Source organism: Populus euphratica, unplaced genomic scaffold, assembly GCF_000495115.2.
Source record: "Populus euphratica unplaced genomic scaffold, PopEup_1.0 scaffold46.1, whole genome shotgun sequence".
Classification (NCBI taxonomy): Eukaryota; Viridiplantae; Streptophyta; class Magnoliopsida; order Malpighiales; family Salicaceae; genus Populus; species Populus euphratica.
In genome coordinates this window covers 3,544,599-3,560,703 of record NW_011499852.1, presented here as the reverse complement: position 1 = coordinate 3,560,703, position 16,105 = coordinate 3,544,599, and the positions used below count along the sequence as shown (strand labels likewise).

Genomic DNA, 16,105 nt, shown 5'->3' with positions numbered 1-16,105 from the left:
CTCGACATTTTAGTCTCAGAATCCTTGATCAGTTACCGAATCCCAGAATTTTAAATTTCCTTCTTTTTTTCAATCGGATCACAGTGGCTATCGTCAATGAAAACGCTGGATGATTCTCTTCACAAATTCAACTTAATTGGGGAGAGAGCGATGGTGCATTTGCCTGGCTTGGGGTTGGTGTATCTTTCATGTCGTATATTGTAGAATTTGATGGGGACATAGATTGGTACTCTGGCCCAGAATATCCCACCACTCCATTAATAAGAAAGCGCATGAGTTAAGCAGGCTTGTAGGAGGATTGATCCACCTGGTTTGGGTCGATTAAGGTACTGTTTGTTTGTATGGTCCAACTGTGTTTTTCAGTTTTTCTTGCTTTAAATAAATTTTTGAAAGTAACAAGCATGACGAAGATGATCTTATGTAAGAAGTAACAAGTATGACAAAGATGATAGAGAACGTGAAAGTAGTTTCAGTTACCACCACTACCACCAGCTTCACGACCCTCTTCTATGGTGCCATAATCTTCTTCAACACCTTTGATTTTGGAGCCATTTTCTTCAATTGGCTTGGACTGCTCGACCTCTTTGCGGTTAAAACCTAGCTTGCAGAGAAAAATAGACGAGAAAGCTGTTACAAATACAGCTGAGGCCTCCATTACTGAAACTTGAGAAACAAGGAATATCACTGCCTCTCATTTTTATAGCCTAGTGATTGTCCAAGGTTTGCAGACAGCTAGGTGGAGCGAGCGCTTTTAGTTACTCCGAAGAACAAGAAAACAACGAGTTTACGATTCCAGGCACAACAGGAGCAAACCTTGGTCTGTTGATTTTCCCGAGCAACTCAAAACTCTGAATTGATGGTAAGAACAGGAACTGCCATTTTTCCTTAGTCCGACTTAAGATGACTTGCCAGATCTACACATAAACATTACCATCTAATCCATGCCTCGAGTTTGAAGCCGTCAATTCTTACGTATTGCGAGGGTCTCCGTCAAAGTTCCAGTTTGCATGCAGGCTGTAGTGGCCAAGGATAATAGAAAATGACGTAGAAAATAAGGATATATTCAAGAAGACAAAACTTCGCTCAAAGCTCCTCAGAACATCCCGCAACAATCTCAAACAGATGTCATATATATTCCACGTACGTAAATGAGATCAATATCTAATAGCATTCCTTGGCATGCAAAAATACAAATACAAGATAGATTGCGAGTCATGCACCGATCGAGAGAGGGTCGAAGAAATCCCCGGAGGCTTAGTGTAGTTTTTAGTGAACAGATACATTCTATATTCCTGATCTAAACTACGTGCCAGGACTTAGTTTTATGTTATATAAAAACTAATTCGAAGTCCTTGTTTCCGAAATACAGGAAAAGAAACTAAGAAATCTCTCTCACGAAACGATGATAGATTATTCTACCCAGCCTATTGGCAAGACCTTGAACAATGGATGTTGTAAATTAAATTACATATAATAATAATAATGGAAATCTCTATGAAAACCCGATACATATTTTGACTGTCTACTACTCGAGAAAAAGTCAGTCGAACGCTATGATAATGGATGTTGTCAATTAAATTACATATATAATAATGGTCGATCACTGGTTGTATATTCTTTATGTTTTTAATTATTTCAAAAATCAAATTAAGTCGTTAAATTACATAAAAACTTTTTTGATCGAATTAAATATTTCATAATTATAGATTATGGATAATCATTACAGAAAAAACTAAATGGCGTGGGTAAAGATTGAGAGATGCTTCAAACAATATTTTCCCATACTTTATTTTTCACATGCTCTCGCATGAGAAAAAGATGAATAGAAAGAACAAATCAGCTTTGAGGAGTGTTTTCCCCTTTTGGTTTCTTGCTTGCCTTGGCTGCCTTTTTTTGAAAAAAAAAATAACAACTAATAACATGTTACCTAGAATTCTCTAGATTCTGACTATTACAGTGGTTAAAAAAATCAAAATTCTTGGTTTAAAAAACTATTTTCAATCTATTTTGATTAAAAAAATATCTAGAAAAGACCCTAAATACCTTGATAATATTATAAATGGCCATAAAAAACCTAAAATTATCCCCCAAATAAAAAATCTTTATAAGTCTAGATTTGGTTTCTTAGACAATTTTAAAGTTTTAAAATATATAATTAGAATCTTCTTACTTAATAGAACATGGTGACATCAAGATTAAAATTTTTGATGGTAATTATAGTCTAGAATAATTTTCTTTCTTACACCAGAATCTAGTAAATTTTTTTTATTTAGGATTAAAATATAAAAAAATAAAATTTTAAATGAAAATTAAATATTATGGAACTGAATTATATTATTGGAAAAGATAAAAGAGGTTTGGAAGGATCACGGAAACTCACCTTTTTTTTTTTTTTTTTTTATCAAAAGAGGCTATCCTATCCTTACCAAGTTGGGAATGGGAAGATTGAATCCTCTTATTATTATATTATTTGTAATATCGTTTGATGAGTTTCGATTGATGTGCAATGAGTTAAGAAAGACTTCGGTTTTTTTTTTTTTTTTTATTACAACAAGAGTGGTATTAACTAAATGAAATATACATTAAAGAAATACCTGCTCTAAACAAATATATGGGCTCAAAATGAAAATGGTGCCCCAGCCTCCGCCTCCACCACCCCCGCCTCCAAAATCACAGCCTCCTCCTCCCCCACCTCCAAAATCACAGCCACCGCCTACTCCTCCAGTATCAGCTGTCCAACCAAGACCACCATCTTCTATGTCACCACCAGCACCACCACCACCAGTGCTGTTGAGCCTACCAGCTTCTAGTCGTCTTAGTAGCGTCAAAAGAACACAGAAAGCAAATATTATGCACACAGGTATAAGAAAGATCACCCAAGGTTCCATTTCTGTCTTTCTTTCCTTTCTCTTCTTTAATTTATGTAGTTAAAATAACTAGTTATACACACATAGTTACGGCTCCTTTTATAGATTTATATATAGTTGTGCATGGCGGAGAAGGGAGCCTATTCTTCTTTAGTTCTTATAAACAATTACGTGTCCAGATTAAACCCGCGGTTTGCCAAGTCTTATCGTTTATTATGTGAAAATTGAAATCAAGATTAGCGTCTCTCTCTTGATTTTCCAGGTAATTGAATGATTCATGGGGCTAGCTTACTTGTTATAACAATTGGTCAACTTCTGACTAATTCTCTTCAAGGGATTGCCATTTGCCACGTAGGGTGGCATCTCGGGTCGCTTTATAGCTTCACTGTTCGAGTCACCGAACATTGCGGAATATTTATAATTTGGTCCTTCCATCGTAATTGACTAACCGACCTAACAGATGATGCACTGTGTGTCAAGTCCTAATTATAAAATAATAATAAAACCAACCTCCAATATTAATTCCTATTTATCACAAGAACATCGGAGATTTTTTAATATTGATTTCTCTCTTTTTAATGTTCTTTTTTTTTTGTTAAAAAATATTTATATATTTTTTGTTAGAAATGTATATATAAAGTCAATCATCAACGGGTTCAATATTGTTAACTAATAGTCAATTTTAATAGAGGGACCATATTATCAACATAGCATGTATGACCTATAAGGACTCAATCAAACAAAAATCCAATCGATGAGCTCAATTAAAAAGAATGGAAGAGTACAAGAATGAATTAATGAGAGAAACCCTCGTTTAACTAAAAGCAATCGTTGAGAGTTAAGATTGGTGATTCTATATATATATATATATATATATGAATGAGAAAGGAAACCCCATTAAAGACTGTTAATATAAAATCACATTTGAATATATTAAAATAGCTATGCAGAGGATGATTAAAACAGAATAACAAGAAGTTATTTGTTACAAAATCTGGATTTTTGCTAAAAACAGAGTAAAAGTTGGGAAAAAATTAAAAACATCCAAGTAGCTATTAAATGGTTAGCCACTAAAAATCTAAACACTATCAATCTATATTACTTTATGATTGTTGTTGTTCATCCACCTCCGGACACCATCTGAACTTTTGGTGAGATCATTATTTATGTAGATAAAATTTAAATAGTAATTTTTCAACCAGGTTGACAGCCAATGCAAAGCTACAGTAGAACATGCTTCCCAGTTCGATTGGATTTCTTTGAAAATCATATTATTACTGGTTAGCCAAATACTCTAAGGATCACCAAGAAAAAGAGTCCATGTTTTCCTTTCAAATTTGCCGTATTGGAAGTGAAAAATTGTGCATTATATATACAGATGACGCATACCGTGACAAACCAAAACATAAAAACCATGAATATAAGTGTTGAATATATATATATATATAAAGATTTATGAGCTAGTGTATTGTAGTGGATGAAATTTATGACATATTCGAGCTTAATTTGGCATCATAAATGAAAGCCTTAGAGAATGCGTAGATTGGACAAATATTTAATTATTGTTAATAGTGGATGAATTGAGAGATGACTTTTTCTATTATACCTAGAGTGAGATCAATAAAATCTTAAAGATTTGAAGCTTAATTTATAATAATAAATCTAAAGATATGATTTATATTAGTAAATGGTTTTTTCTTTTAGATTTTGAATCCAAGTTCATTTATCGTAGCAAACTCGTCATAGAAAAACTGATTAAAGAATACCAACACTATAACAATTATAAAGCAAACCAAACACCAAATAGCTTACTTTAAGTAGAGTGTACTAAGAGTGTTAAAACCTTCCCTTTACGCAACCAGTTCTTTGTCTTAGAATATCTAATAACCAGTTAAGATTCCTAGTGACTATAATATTAGGTGACGACTCTCTTATTCACCAAATAAATACCCTTTCATGAATTCCTCACTACCGGGAAGGGGTGCTGCGACGTCGAGCTCTCGTGAGGGTGCGACATTATTCACTGACACCAGAGTTAGGAATATTGTATTTTTTAGATTTGTGCGATATTTACAGATGCCAAAGTTGGAAATATTTGTAGGAATTGTTCACCAATGCTAGAGTCAGGAATATGAAAAGAAGAATAAAAGAAAAAGGAGAGCAAATTATTAGCAATTTTAGACAAAATCAGCAATACAACATGCCTCAAGTAGGACGCTTAAGAGATGATAACATCTTTTTTTTTTCATAGCTAGTCTCGTACCATAAAATTTTTGTTGACCAGTTAGGATTCCTAGTAACTAGAATACTTGGCAGCGACTCTTTGAACAAAACATTTTTCCCCCAAAGAATAAGATGCTAGATATCTATTTTGTTTTTTCAATCAAGATCATTTTTTTATCGATCATTGTGATGTCCAGGTGTGATAAAGAAGATGAATAAAAAATGAGAAAGCTTTGATAAATCTTGACTGATTAGCTTTTGGAGTGTATATTATTGCCCGGTAGAGTATTTTAACACGTTGTTAAGAAGTTTGGTTGTTGTTTTGTTTGAATTTTGATTTATTTAATTTATGATTTTTATGTAAAATCAAGGGTTTTATAAAATTATTATGGGGTGATATTATTAGGATGAAATAGCATTAAAATAGCCTAAAATAATAATCGAAGAAAGAAACCTGGTAATTTTACATGCTATTGGGCCACGATCATAGTAAAAGGCGATTAAGGTATGGGAGATTACAGCATGGCTAGGATTGAATAGTCTTGTTGATTTTTTGTATTTATTAGAGGTAAAACAAAGAAAAAAACCACTTCGAAGTATATATTCATAAATATGAAATTGTCTGTCATCTACATGTGTATGACTATTCAAACTTTTCTCCTTGTGTTGATTATTGTCGCATTCCTCACTAAAGACCTTAATTCTGGCACATTTTGTGGATTCCTAGCTAGTTCTCAATCTTTTCTTTCTTTCTAATCCACGAATACATAATTAGACCGATTGACAAAATGTCACTTGGAAAATTAGGCAGTGCAGTTTTCTTATGCTGATCATGCATTAGAACCAGAGGGCAGGATACTCAATAAAATACAGTGTTGTGTTATTAAATCGAGCAACAAAAAAAAAATCTGATCAAAGTTGGACAATTTAAGAGATCAATTCACGACCTAGTTAATAAACTTGTATAATCTTTTGCTGAGGAGATATAGTTTGAAATGAATATAGAACTCGTTTGGCCAGAAGGACTTGCATTTATTCAATTAAATCCTTCAAGTCAAGGACTTGCATTTATTCAATTAAATCCTTTAAGTCATATATATATATTTATAATAATATGTTAATTTATCATCGATCCAAGATTTGAATCCTAAAAAATGATGTAAAAAAGAATTGTGAATATACAATTATTTATAATGTTGTTAGATGGAAAATATTTGTTTGAATGATTGATGTTTTAAAAACAGTATATATGTTGAAAATGTTTATAAAACATCCATTTAATTAGTATTTTAAGTCCTGTTTATGTGAATTTTCATCTTAATTTTCTAGCTTTTCACAATTACTTTTTGTTCTCTTCACCGACAACCTTATTAGTGGGAGAACATCATTAAATATATATTTTTTAATGCTGCTAAAAGCATATATACAACATGTGGAGGGAGGCTACAAACTTTGCTGACATGTTGCAGCTAAATTATCTTTTTCCCAGATGACATATTCATTCCTCCCTCATCCATCTGCCTTTTCTCAAGCAAGAAATTTCTCTGTGATTAATGAATTTTATCATAATACATTAGACTAATTAGTGGGGGTTATGTATATATAAAAGAGATTCAAACTCGAGATTTTCTTAGAAGATAGAACATTATGTCATCCGAGTTGTAATTTATTAACAGATAATAAATTCTACCCTATGATTAATACTATTATCTATGTTGTAATAAGCTATAGAACCTAAATTCGTCATATTATTCTTAACGTATTAAATCGATGAGTTTGATGAATTTTTAAGATCATCTCATGAGTTTCGATTGATGTTTAATGAGAAAAAAAAAGTGTTACAATAAGTGTGGTATTAAATAAATAAAAGAAATCTATATACATTAAGAAATAATCGTACTAAACAAATATATGGGCTAAAAAAGATAATGTTAAAAATACAATAATTGAACTTGTACAACAAATGATCACATTAAACCTCAGGAATCATCCTCGATCATGAATCCCGAACAAGAGAGATATGGTGTCATTGTGTCAACAACCTCCACCCACCCCCACCTCCCCCGCCTCCAAAATCACAGCCACCCCCACCTCCAAAATCACCACCACCACCACCTACGTGCGTACCTGTACCCATACCACGAACAGCATGACGACCACCACCACCACCATCACCAGTGCCGTTGAGCCTGCCACCATCTCGTCGTCTTAGTAACGTCAAAAGAACACAGAAAGCAAATAGTGACCACACAAGTATAAGAAAGATCATCCAAGGTTCCATTTCTGTCTTTCTTTCCTTTCTCTTCTTTATGCACTTAAAATAATTAATTATACACACATAGTTACGGCTCCTTTTATAGATTATAGTTGTGCATGGCAGAGAAATTAGCCCATTCTTCTTTAGTTCATAAAAAAACTTACGTGTCCAGATTAAACCCTCCGTTTGACAAGTCTTGTCGTTTATTATGTGAAAATTGAAACCAAAATCAGTGTCTCTGTCTCTTGATTTTCCAGGTAATTGAATGATTCATGGGCTAGCTTACTTGTTGGAGTAGAACACGCTTTCCAGAACAATTGAATTTCCTCGAAAATCAGTTAGCCAAATACTCCAAGGATCACCAAGAAAAAGAAGAGTCCATGTTTTCCTTTCAAATTTGCCGTATTGGAAATGAAAAATTATGCATTATATATACAGACGACGCATACCGTGACAAACCAAAATATAAAAACCATGAATATATGTGTTGAATATATATATATATATATATATATATATAAAGATTTATGAGCTAGTGTATTGTAGTGGATGAAATTTATGACATATTCGAGCTTAATTTGGCATCATAAATGAAAGCCTTAGAGAATGCGTAGATTGGACAAATATTTAATTATTGTTAATAGTGGATGAATTGAGAGATGACTTCTTCTGGTATTTATTATACCTAGAGTGAGATCGATAAAGTCTTAAAGGTTATAAGCTCAATTTATAATGATAAAAAAGGGGTATGATCTCGGCTATGAATTGGGTTGGGAGAACGAGTTAAACCCACACAGTCCTATCGGCATCCAGAATAATTTTGCTAGTTGACTCTTCTATGTTGCAAACTTAACGGTCAATTCATTTTCTTGTTTCTTGGGAAATCATTTTATTAAGCGCTAATATTTAAGTTTATTTAAAAAAAAAAATAACCTGCCGGGTAAAAAAATTGAAAAGAAATACAGTCAGGGAAATTTTTTGGGATATATTACACTTCTAATTTTTATGCTATTTTAATTAATGCAACCTCAAAAAAAAAATAGTGAAGTAAATATTTATAAGAAAGCTACTTAAAGTTAAATTTTAGTTGAATTTAGATATTTTATGGATAAATTTGATGAGAATAAATGATTATTCATAAGAATTTAGCCTAATAAAAACTTTTACTATGCTCGGCTGAATTTCACTTCTCCTACCTTTTCTTGTGTCATCAATAACATGTTTCCTACAATGACATTTTGTTTCTGTGTAAGTGTAAACCCCCATCCTTAATTTTTCAATATTAATAAAAAATTAAGTTCAAACCCAAAAATAAAATGGGTTAATTATGAAATAATTATGGATATATTGAATAGATTAAAATGAGTTTTTAAAAGTTTTAAACTTCGTGTACGTTATTATTTTAAAAATAGAATGTGATAGGATGTAATCCCTAGATAAGATCTATAAGAATAATGAAGAAAATATTATATTAAGTAAGTAAATTGAATATTTACACTAGGAGGAAGATAGTAGATTTTGGGAATTTGAAAAAAAAAGGTCATGTGCTATTTTTAAGAATAAACATACAAAAAATAGCTGAAAAATAAAAAATATAAAAACATGAAGAAAAATTAAATGGAATTCGAAATAACCTAGCTTAAATTTAGTATAAATAGACAATGAAATCTAGAAAATATTTTCCACGAAACATAAAAAAATATAAAGAAAAGACAGTGAGAATTAACAAAATTCATGTGTATATGGGGCAGAGGGTCGAGGGAAAAGTATGAGATTGTGTTAGTACAAACACTTAATCAATTATAATTAGAAAAATTAAATGAAGATAAAGGAAGGAGTTCGAGAGAGGAAGTTATGTTAGTGAAGAAAAAAGAAGAAAGCTTGGAGAAATCTTGACTCGATAGCTTTTGAAGTGTATATTATTGCTTGATAAAGTATTTTAAGCTTATTTGAACAAGTTATTAAGAGATTTAATTGATATTTTGATTGAATTCTAAATTTTTGAATTTAGAGTTTTTATATGAAATAAAAGGTTTTGTGAAATGGTTATGAAATGATGTTGTTAGGATGAAATAGCATTGAATTGGCATAAGATAACAAGTAATTGAAGAAAGAAACTTGATTATTTTGCATGCTACAAGGCCAACAAAGTTTAAAGGAAATTGGATGGATGGTTTTAAACTTGTAGAAATTGTATATATTTCGATGATAATTGATGCAAATATAGTAATTTAGAATAAAATTTATAATTGTATTTAGTTGTGGTAGAATTTTCAACATACTTTTGGTAAGGATTTTGCAAGATAAATATGTAAAATTATGTTTGATTTATGAAGTGTGTAATTAATTACTTGGATAAAGGTGATTTTTTTATGTGATGTAATTAATTACTTGGATAAAGGTGATTTTGATTTTTTTATGTGACGAGGACTATAAATCATATCCTAGATGTATTTGTATTTGTATACTCCCAAACATCTTTCTACTAGGTTCCTAGGAGCTAGAGAATTCTAGCATAGAAAGGTAAGATTGATAGCTAACTTCTATCTCACAGTGACCGAAAAACATAATGTTTAAATTGATCGCTTAATACAAGAGCTTCGCTTAATACAAGAGCTTCACATCAACTAGAACAACCTTTAAAAGAATTCAAAAATCTATAATGTTAAAAATCATTAGTGTCATTTTACCCTATCTTTATTGGATAATATAATTGTCTCTTAGCTGAGGGGATAACTTGTGTTTGAGAGGTTAGAGGGTGCTATTTCATGTGTTAAAACTTATCCAGCCTAATTTCATGTGTTAAACACAAGAGGTTAGAGGGTGCTATTTCATGTGTTAAAACTTATCCGGCCTAATTTTTTCTGAGTGACTAGCACTATCTCAATAAAAATTTAAATCTAATTGAAGAATTGTTGAAGTTTTAATAAAAAAAATATACCAACAACTATAAAAAGGTTCATAACACATCCCATTTACTCTATCATGAAGTACCTCAAAAAGGTAAAAAACCAAACCTAGAAAAAAGTTGATGGTTTTTTTATCAATTTCTACAGACCACCCCAAATAATATTGTTTCAAAATCCAATATGCTAAGAAATGACTTTTTTTTTTTTGCATTTGAATAATAGATAATCATATGTTTTTGTCAATACTCCCATTCACATTTGAGGGGAACTGGATGGTGTAGATCAAGAAGCAACAATTGCATTCAGTTGAACATGGGTTATCAATGCGCGGGATGAAAATTTTCACCCCCGGACAACTGATTCATGTAGATCAAGAAGCTACAATTGCATCACTTGAAAACGGATAATCGGTAGATAACTACTCATTTCGATAGAAACTACTTCAGACACATTTCATAACAACATAGAACCCTTGAAATCAAGTTGGGCATTAAGACTTCATCCAAGAATTCTAAATGCCAACCCTTTTCCCCTTTCTTTCTAGGTTTATTCTAATATGGACTGTTCACTTTACAGAAAGAAGTCCTGACAATTTACATGACATATGGGATATATGTAAACATTAGCAGCCTTAGCCTGAGAATTTCCAGTCCAGTCAGAGAAAATTGCATTGTAGCAACAGAACCAGCTAAAACCCCTGAATAAGTAAGCTATGGAAGCCCCGAAATGAAGAAATAATCCCTGCACAAAAGCAAACCTGTTGTTTCTATGAAAGTTTGTAAATAATTAACATTACAGACAAAAAGCAACTGCTGGCTTCAGCATTCCTCTTGAAAAGGATATTTTACAGTAAAACCACCTCTACAAGCAGCAATGATGGTGGCCTTGAACTAGTAATACGACATTTTTACTGTAGCAACAATAATAGCACATTTTTACTTACACATGCAAAGAAAATAAACGCCCCAGATTCAAAGATATGAACCAACACAGGTTTACTTACAGGCCACAAGCTCAAGCTACAGCTCACTGTAATTGCGCCAAACTGCACGAAACTCCTCACGAAATGTGTTCAGACGAGCTTTCAGGTTAGGTGTTCGGAAACTTGCATGTAGGATGGTGGCTGAGAAAGAAAAGGAGAGAATAAAGAAATAAGAACATGAAATTCTAAAGAAAGTGTGAAAGATACAATTAAGAAAGAGACGAACCGAGAAGTCCAATGGCAAGTGCCCATAGAACAGTCAAGAGACCACAGGAGACATACCAAAGGGTGAAACTCACTGCAGAACATGGGAAGGAGAAAGCATATACAATCAGTTACCAGTAAATGCTACTTCGTTTGCAACAGTTTTATAGTTTTATTTTGCTTTGAAAGGGGAAAAAGATGCCAGATAGTATTACAGTACCCAAAGAAAATATCATGACAAAGAACCAGCGAGGCCGGCCACATATGTAAATTGCTCTTTTTGCTGATGGGCGTCCACGAATAACAGGTCTGTCAAAGCTAAAAAGTGAATAAAACAGCAAACTAGATGCTACACAAAACAACATAAACAAAAGGACCTACGTCAGAGGAGGTCTCATTTTTGCCGCTAAATGTGGAGAGAATTGCCTCACAGTTCTCGTTACCTTCTCGCTAAAAGTACCTGCAAAGCTGTAAAGAATAATTCTCAACAATCATGAAAGGGAAAAAGAAAGCAAGAACAGATGATAACCAAAAGATGACGATATGCTTGCAAGGGTGAAACAGCAATGAGAAATGAGAATTAGATAGCAACCAAAATGTTCCTCACACTTCGGTATTGCCAATGTGACTAAAAGTACTACATCAATAAAGCCTCATGCCTACCATGAAAATCAAGCTGGGAGAAAGGAAATGTCCAGTTGTTTTTGTTAAACCTTAGAGATAAGTTTTTATAATAATAATAATAAGCAAATCCCTAGCCTGTTTCAATATAGGCCCCTTATAAGCTCTACATACATTCTATAGTACACCAAAATGATGTGGCAAATTTGGATTTGAATTTTGGCTAAGATATTGGATCTAGTAAAACTAAGGAACTTTGCTATTAGTGACTTGGTTGCTCATTGTGACTCTTGATCGCAGTACTAATTCAGAACTACATTTTGCGGTGACAAAGGTATTCTTTCTACTATTCAGGGCAGACAGTGGACTGCTGGAATGACACTTTTAGCCAAATAAACACAGTTTATGTTCTTATAGGTGATATGTGCGATGATGTCACTACAATAAGCTACATATAAGATGTTCAAAAATTCTATAGTACATGTTACTAGTCCAGGGGGGCACATGACTGCATCACTTACATGGTCTGTAATTCAGAACTTCTTAAATGCCACTCACTTGTAATCTTTCACACTTGTAATCTTTCAACATTCCCATTCTATGTCTCTTTAAGTCCACACATGCAATGTGAAATGTGATCCCCATTACAAACAGTGAATGAGCCTCAAATCCTCCACTTCCTGACTGCATCATTCAATAGCCCACCAGACAACAATATAATGCTGCTGGAGATCACAATTAGGATTCACAATCCGAGAGATTTTACAGCCTTGGACCATGCTTCTATCGCCAACTTGGTTCATCCAATGTATTTAATTGGATTTTGGACCAAGCATGCAGGGCCCATCTTAGTAAAAATAAAAAACACAAATCACAATTCTACATGTGCTCTCCATTGGTCCTTTTCTTTTCTCTTGAGACCATCTTGCTAACTTGAAGAAATATGAACTATACATTGAATGCAGAGACAATCTTTCTTTCAACAATCTCTAGAAGCACATCTAAACTGAATTGGGCCATCTCTTAAAGACTCAAGTGGGATTATAAGCTACATAAACCAAATCAGAGAGTTTCTTCAATCTCATCAGAATCATGTGATAATTTTCAGAGGAGTTGTGGATTGCTAAATAATATATTAATGATGTGAAAATAATGATGTTTGACAATAGTTAGACTTGCACTTTTTTCTAGTGTTTCTTAAATTGCTAAGTGTGTATTAAACCGGCATTGACAAGTATAGATTGTAGATTATCCTACATGGCCTTTTGTCTGTCTCTCTATCAGCATTTTATGTTGCATAGCATACAGTTGCCCAAACTCTTTACGGCCATTAGAAAGAAAGCCAAAAAGGAAGGTGGTGAGAGGGAGTGGATGAAATGACATTTGGGATTCCAGACCTAGGGATGGAAACTGACCTTGTTTTAAGGCCGTGGTTAGGTCTTTTTTTCTATACTGGATGACTACTTAAAAAAGCTCTTTCAACTATCAGGTACTAAAGGCTTTCTTCCTCCAGTGTTAGTAGCCCTCCGCCGTGATTCTCATCGTCTTCTTTCATTAATTGCGGGCATAGATATACCATTAGTCCCTGATGAATTGTGACTGGGGGCAAGAGTCAGTTTGTTCAGGATCCCTGCTGCAGCCCCACTCCATTTAATTATTAGCTGGGAAATAACCCTTTTACCCAATTTATCCTACCCACGCCTTTAACAGACAGCATTTCATGTCAATTCTAAGCCACCCTAGAAATATTGATCTCTCTGAGAATAAGCGCACACGCTCATTTCCAAAATGACGGGAAAAATACAAAAATGAATTCCGACACACGCACACACATAAAGAGGTTCGAGGCAACCTACCTATCATTCATAAATGCAATGGAAAGTGCTGTTAAAAGAGCTGCGACAATAGCAAGTGGCCTCCTAAGGAATCCCAGTCCTGTAGTAACAATAATATGCAAAATTAGACACAAACAATATTCATAACAGCACTGTCTCCTTCCTTACCCAAAATGAGAACCATCATAATGAAGTAATTCGTCCTGTAACTGCAAACAAATAAAAAATAAATTATCTACGATAACAGCAATCGCCATTCAAATTAAAGCAAAAAAATTAAGATTAATACAAAAAAATAATGAAAAGACCATTTGGATAATAGGGATTGAAATGGAGAGAACATACTAGTAGAGATTACATTTGAGGCGGCTGTTCCATTTGGAAGAGGATTTAGGGAGGGTAAATCTAGAGAAGAACTCAGAAAGAGGTCGAGGTGGAGATGACCAGTCAACTTCTCGAAGCGCATCGATCAGATCTTCTGCCGTTACATTTCCCCAATCCATTACTATTACAAAACCGTAGAACAAGGAAAAGTAGCAGTAAAGAAACGAAGATGACGAAGAAAGGCACTGATTTTTAGGAGATGAATAGGAAAGTTCGAAAGCTAGAGAGAGAAGAGACAGATCAATCTTTTTTTGTGAAGGTGTTGACGTTACGGGTGCGTTTTGCGACGCGAGGCAGCCAATGAAATTGATTCCTTTTTTTCTCCTGTGGAAAAAGGTAAAATGATTGCTAAGCTGTCTGAGCCCGGGTTCGAACCGGGGACCTTTAGTGTGTGAGACTAACGTGATAACCAACTACACCACCCAGACGTTTTGATTCCCGCTATCCTAACATTATATTTGTATATACATATTTGATAAAAATGCTTTTTTTTTTTGCCTCCATTTAAAGTGGAAAAATATTCTAAGGAGAATATTTTTTTCTATTTTAAAAATAAAAGTAGATATGAAACCATTTAAAATAATAATTTATACTAGTCTTCCTAGTATTCACTCCCAAATTACCTTAAAATTTCTCTATAATAATCACTGAATTTTCTATTATTTATGGTACTTTAACTAAACAATTTTTGTTTTATTTTATGCAATATTGTTAATAAAATGTATACATTTTTTGTATATTATGGATGTAACCTTTATTATTATTCTAATGTTGACTTTACTTTATAAAGCTGGTTATTCAGGTAAAAACAGTTATATTAATGTCATTAACTTCTGTGAAGTATAATTTTGATGATATAATAACAAATAAAACTTATATATATTTATGAGGTGTTTTAATATTTTTTATGGAAAAATCATAATCCCTATAATTAATTAGTCCAAAATACTCTTTATTATATTACTATAGTATAATTATAATTATAAAATATATTGATTGACAACTACTTTTACTGTATCCCTAAACACAAATGTTGTTCTCGTCACTAAAACAAACATTGATTGGAAAAAATTCACTTTGGTATTTGGAGTTTTTGTTTTGTTATAACTTGGTCTATGAAATTTCAAGGTTTTATATTTTAGTTCTACAAATTTATTTTCATCACTTTTCATATTATGGATTATAAGAGAGGGAGGAGAAACTCTATTTTATGAGAGAGAAAATTCATTTAGCCATATTATGAATATATAAATGAACAATCTTGATATCAATTAATTTGTCTTGGAGATGGGAATTTAATGATGCTATTTTTCGTCAACCATGGTGGATTGATTGAAAGCCTATAATTTTTTTTTAGATTTAGTTTGTTATTTTACATATTTTTATTATATTTTAGATTTAAAAATAGATTTATTACTTGTTTTAGGAATTGATTTTAGTCATATAGGCTAAAAATTGAGCTTTGGTTAAAAACACTTGGTTTGATTTTTCGACTACTAAAGATTATTGTTTTAAAATTTAGTCTAGTGTGGCTCGTCTGTTCAAGGTTTAAATTGGACTGAATTTAAAAAAAAAAAAAAAAATTGGATATAACTCGATATCTGATTGACTTAATTGTAATCTATTAATTTTAGTTTTTTATTTTTTTATAAAATAATATTGTTTTGATTTAAAAAAAATAAACTCAGATAATTTAGTTAAAACTCAAAACTCATGTCTTGGACTGGGTCACTAAATTAAATTTAAAAATTATATTAAAAACGATTGAAAAATAGTTAGAGTAAATGACACGTAGAATGTTGCAAGGGTCTTTTTTTTTTTTT

General features: G+C 32.5%; 2 protein-coding genes and 1 non-coding gene across 5 annotated transcripts; all 3 read right to left on the bottom strand.

Moving 5' to 3' along the window:
• Positions 1 to 469: 469 nt before the first annotated feature.
• On the bottom strand, positions 470 to 2,888 carry LOC105122036 (keratin, type II cytoskeletal 1-like). Its single transcript, XM_011020937.1, has 2 exons — positions 2,595 to 2,888; positions 470 to 601 (listed from the first exon to the last, which is right to left on the bottom strand). The coding sequence occupies exons 1-2, from the start codon at positions 2,886 to 2,888 to the stop codon at positions 470 to 472; spliced, it is 426 nt and encodes a 141-aa protein (XP_011019239.1).
• Positions 2,889 to 10,654: 7,766 nt separating this feature from the next.
• LOC105122017 (PRA1 family protein A1-like) lies at positions 10,655 to 14,581 on the bottom strand. 3 transcript variants are annotated; one of them, XR_841639.1, is made up of 8 exons: positions 14,244 to 14,580; positions 14,067 to 14,107; positions 13,920 to 13,998; positions 11,824 to 11,910; positions 11,663 to 11,751; positions 11,465 to 11,536; positions 11,200 to 11,379; positions 10,655 to 10,997 (listed from the first exon to the last, which is right to left on the bottom strand). XR_841639.1 is itself a non-coding variant. In XM_011020919.1 (8 exons), the coding sequence occupies exons 1-7, from the start codon at positions 14,399 to 14,401 to the stop codon at positions 11,276 to 11,278; spliced, it is 630 nt and encodes a 209-aa protein (XP_011019221.1). In that variant the 5' UTR covers positions 14,402 to 14,581; the 3' UTR covers positions 10,655 to 11,013; positions 11,260 to 11,275. The 3 variants fall into 3 exon arrangements, 2 of the variants coding, with proteins under 2 accessions (XP_011019221.1, XP_011019220.1); XM_011020919.1 differs by having other exon boundaries at positions 10,655 to 11,013; positions 11,260 to 11,379; positions 14,244 to 14,581; XM_011020918.1 differs by having other exon boundaries at positions 11,260 to 11,379.
• A 55-nt stretch (positions 14,582 to 14,636) lies between these two features.
• TRNAV-CAC (transfer RNA valine (anticodon CAC)) lies at positions 14,637 to 14,710 on the bottom strand. The gene has a single exon. It is a non-coding gene; the product is annotated as a tRNA-Val (tRNA).
• Between the last annotated feature and the right edge of the window lie 1,395 nt (positions 14,711 to 16,105).

Excerpts from the sequence above, each read along its gene's own strand:
- LOC105122036 (XM_011020937.1), bottom strand. The coding sequence starts at position 2,888 with ATGGAACCTTGGGTGATCTTTCTTATACCTGTGTGCATAATATTTGCT. Across the intron at positions 602-2,594 it reads CATATATTTGTTTAGAGCAG|CTAGGTTTTAACCGCAAAGA; the intron begins GTATTTCTTTAA and ends TTTCTCTGCAAG.
- LOC105122017 (XM_011020919.1), bottom strand. The coding sequence starts at position 14,401 with ATGGATTGGGGAAATGTAACGGCAGAAGATCTGATCGATGCGCTTCGA. Across the intron at positions 13,999-14,066 it reads TATGATGGTTCTCATTTTGG|GACTGGGATTCCTTAGGAGG; the intron begins GTAAGGAAGGAG and ends TTGTTACTACAG. Across the intron at positions 11,537-11,662 it reads TGTCATGATATTTTCTTTGG|TGAGTTTCACCCTTTGGTAT; the intron begins GTACTGTAATAC and ends CATGTTCTGCAG.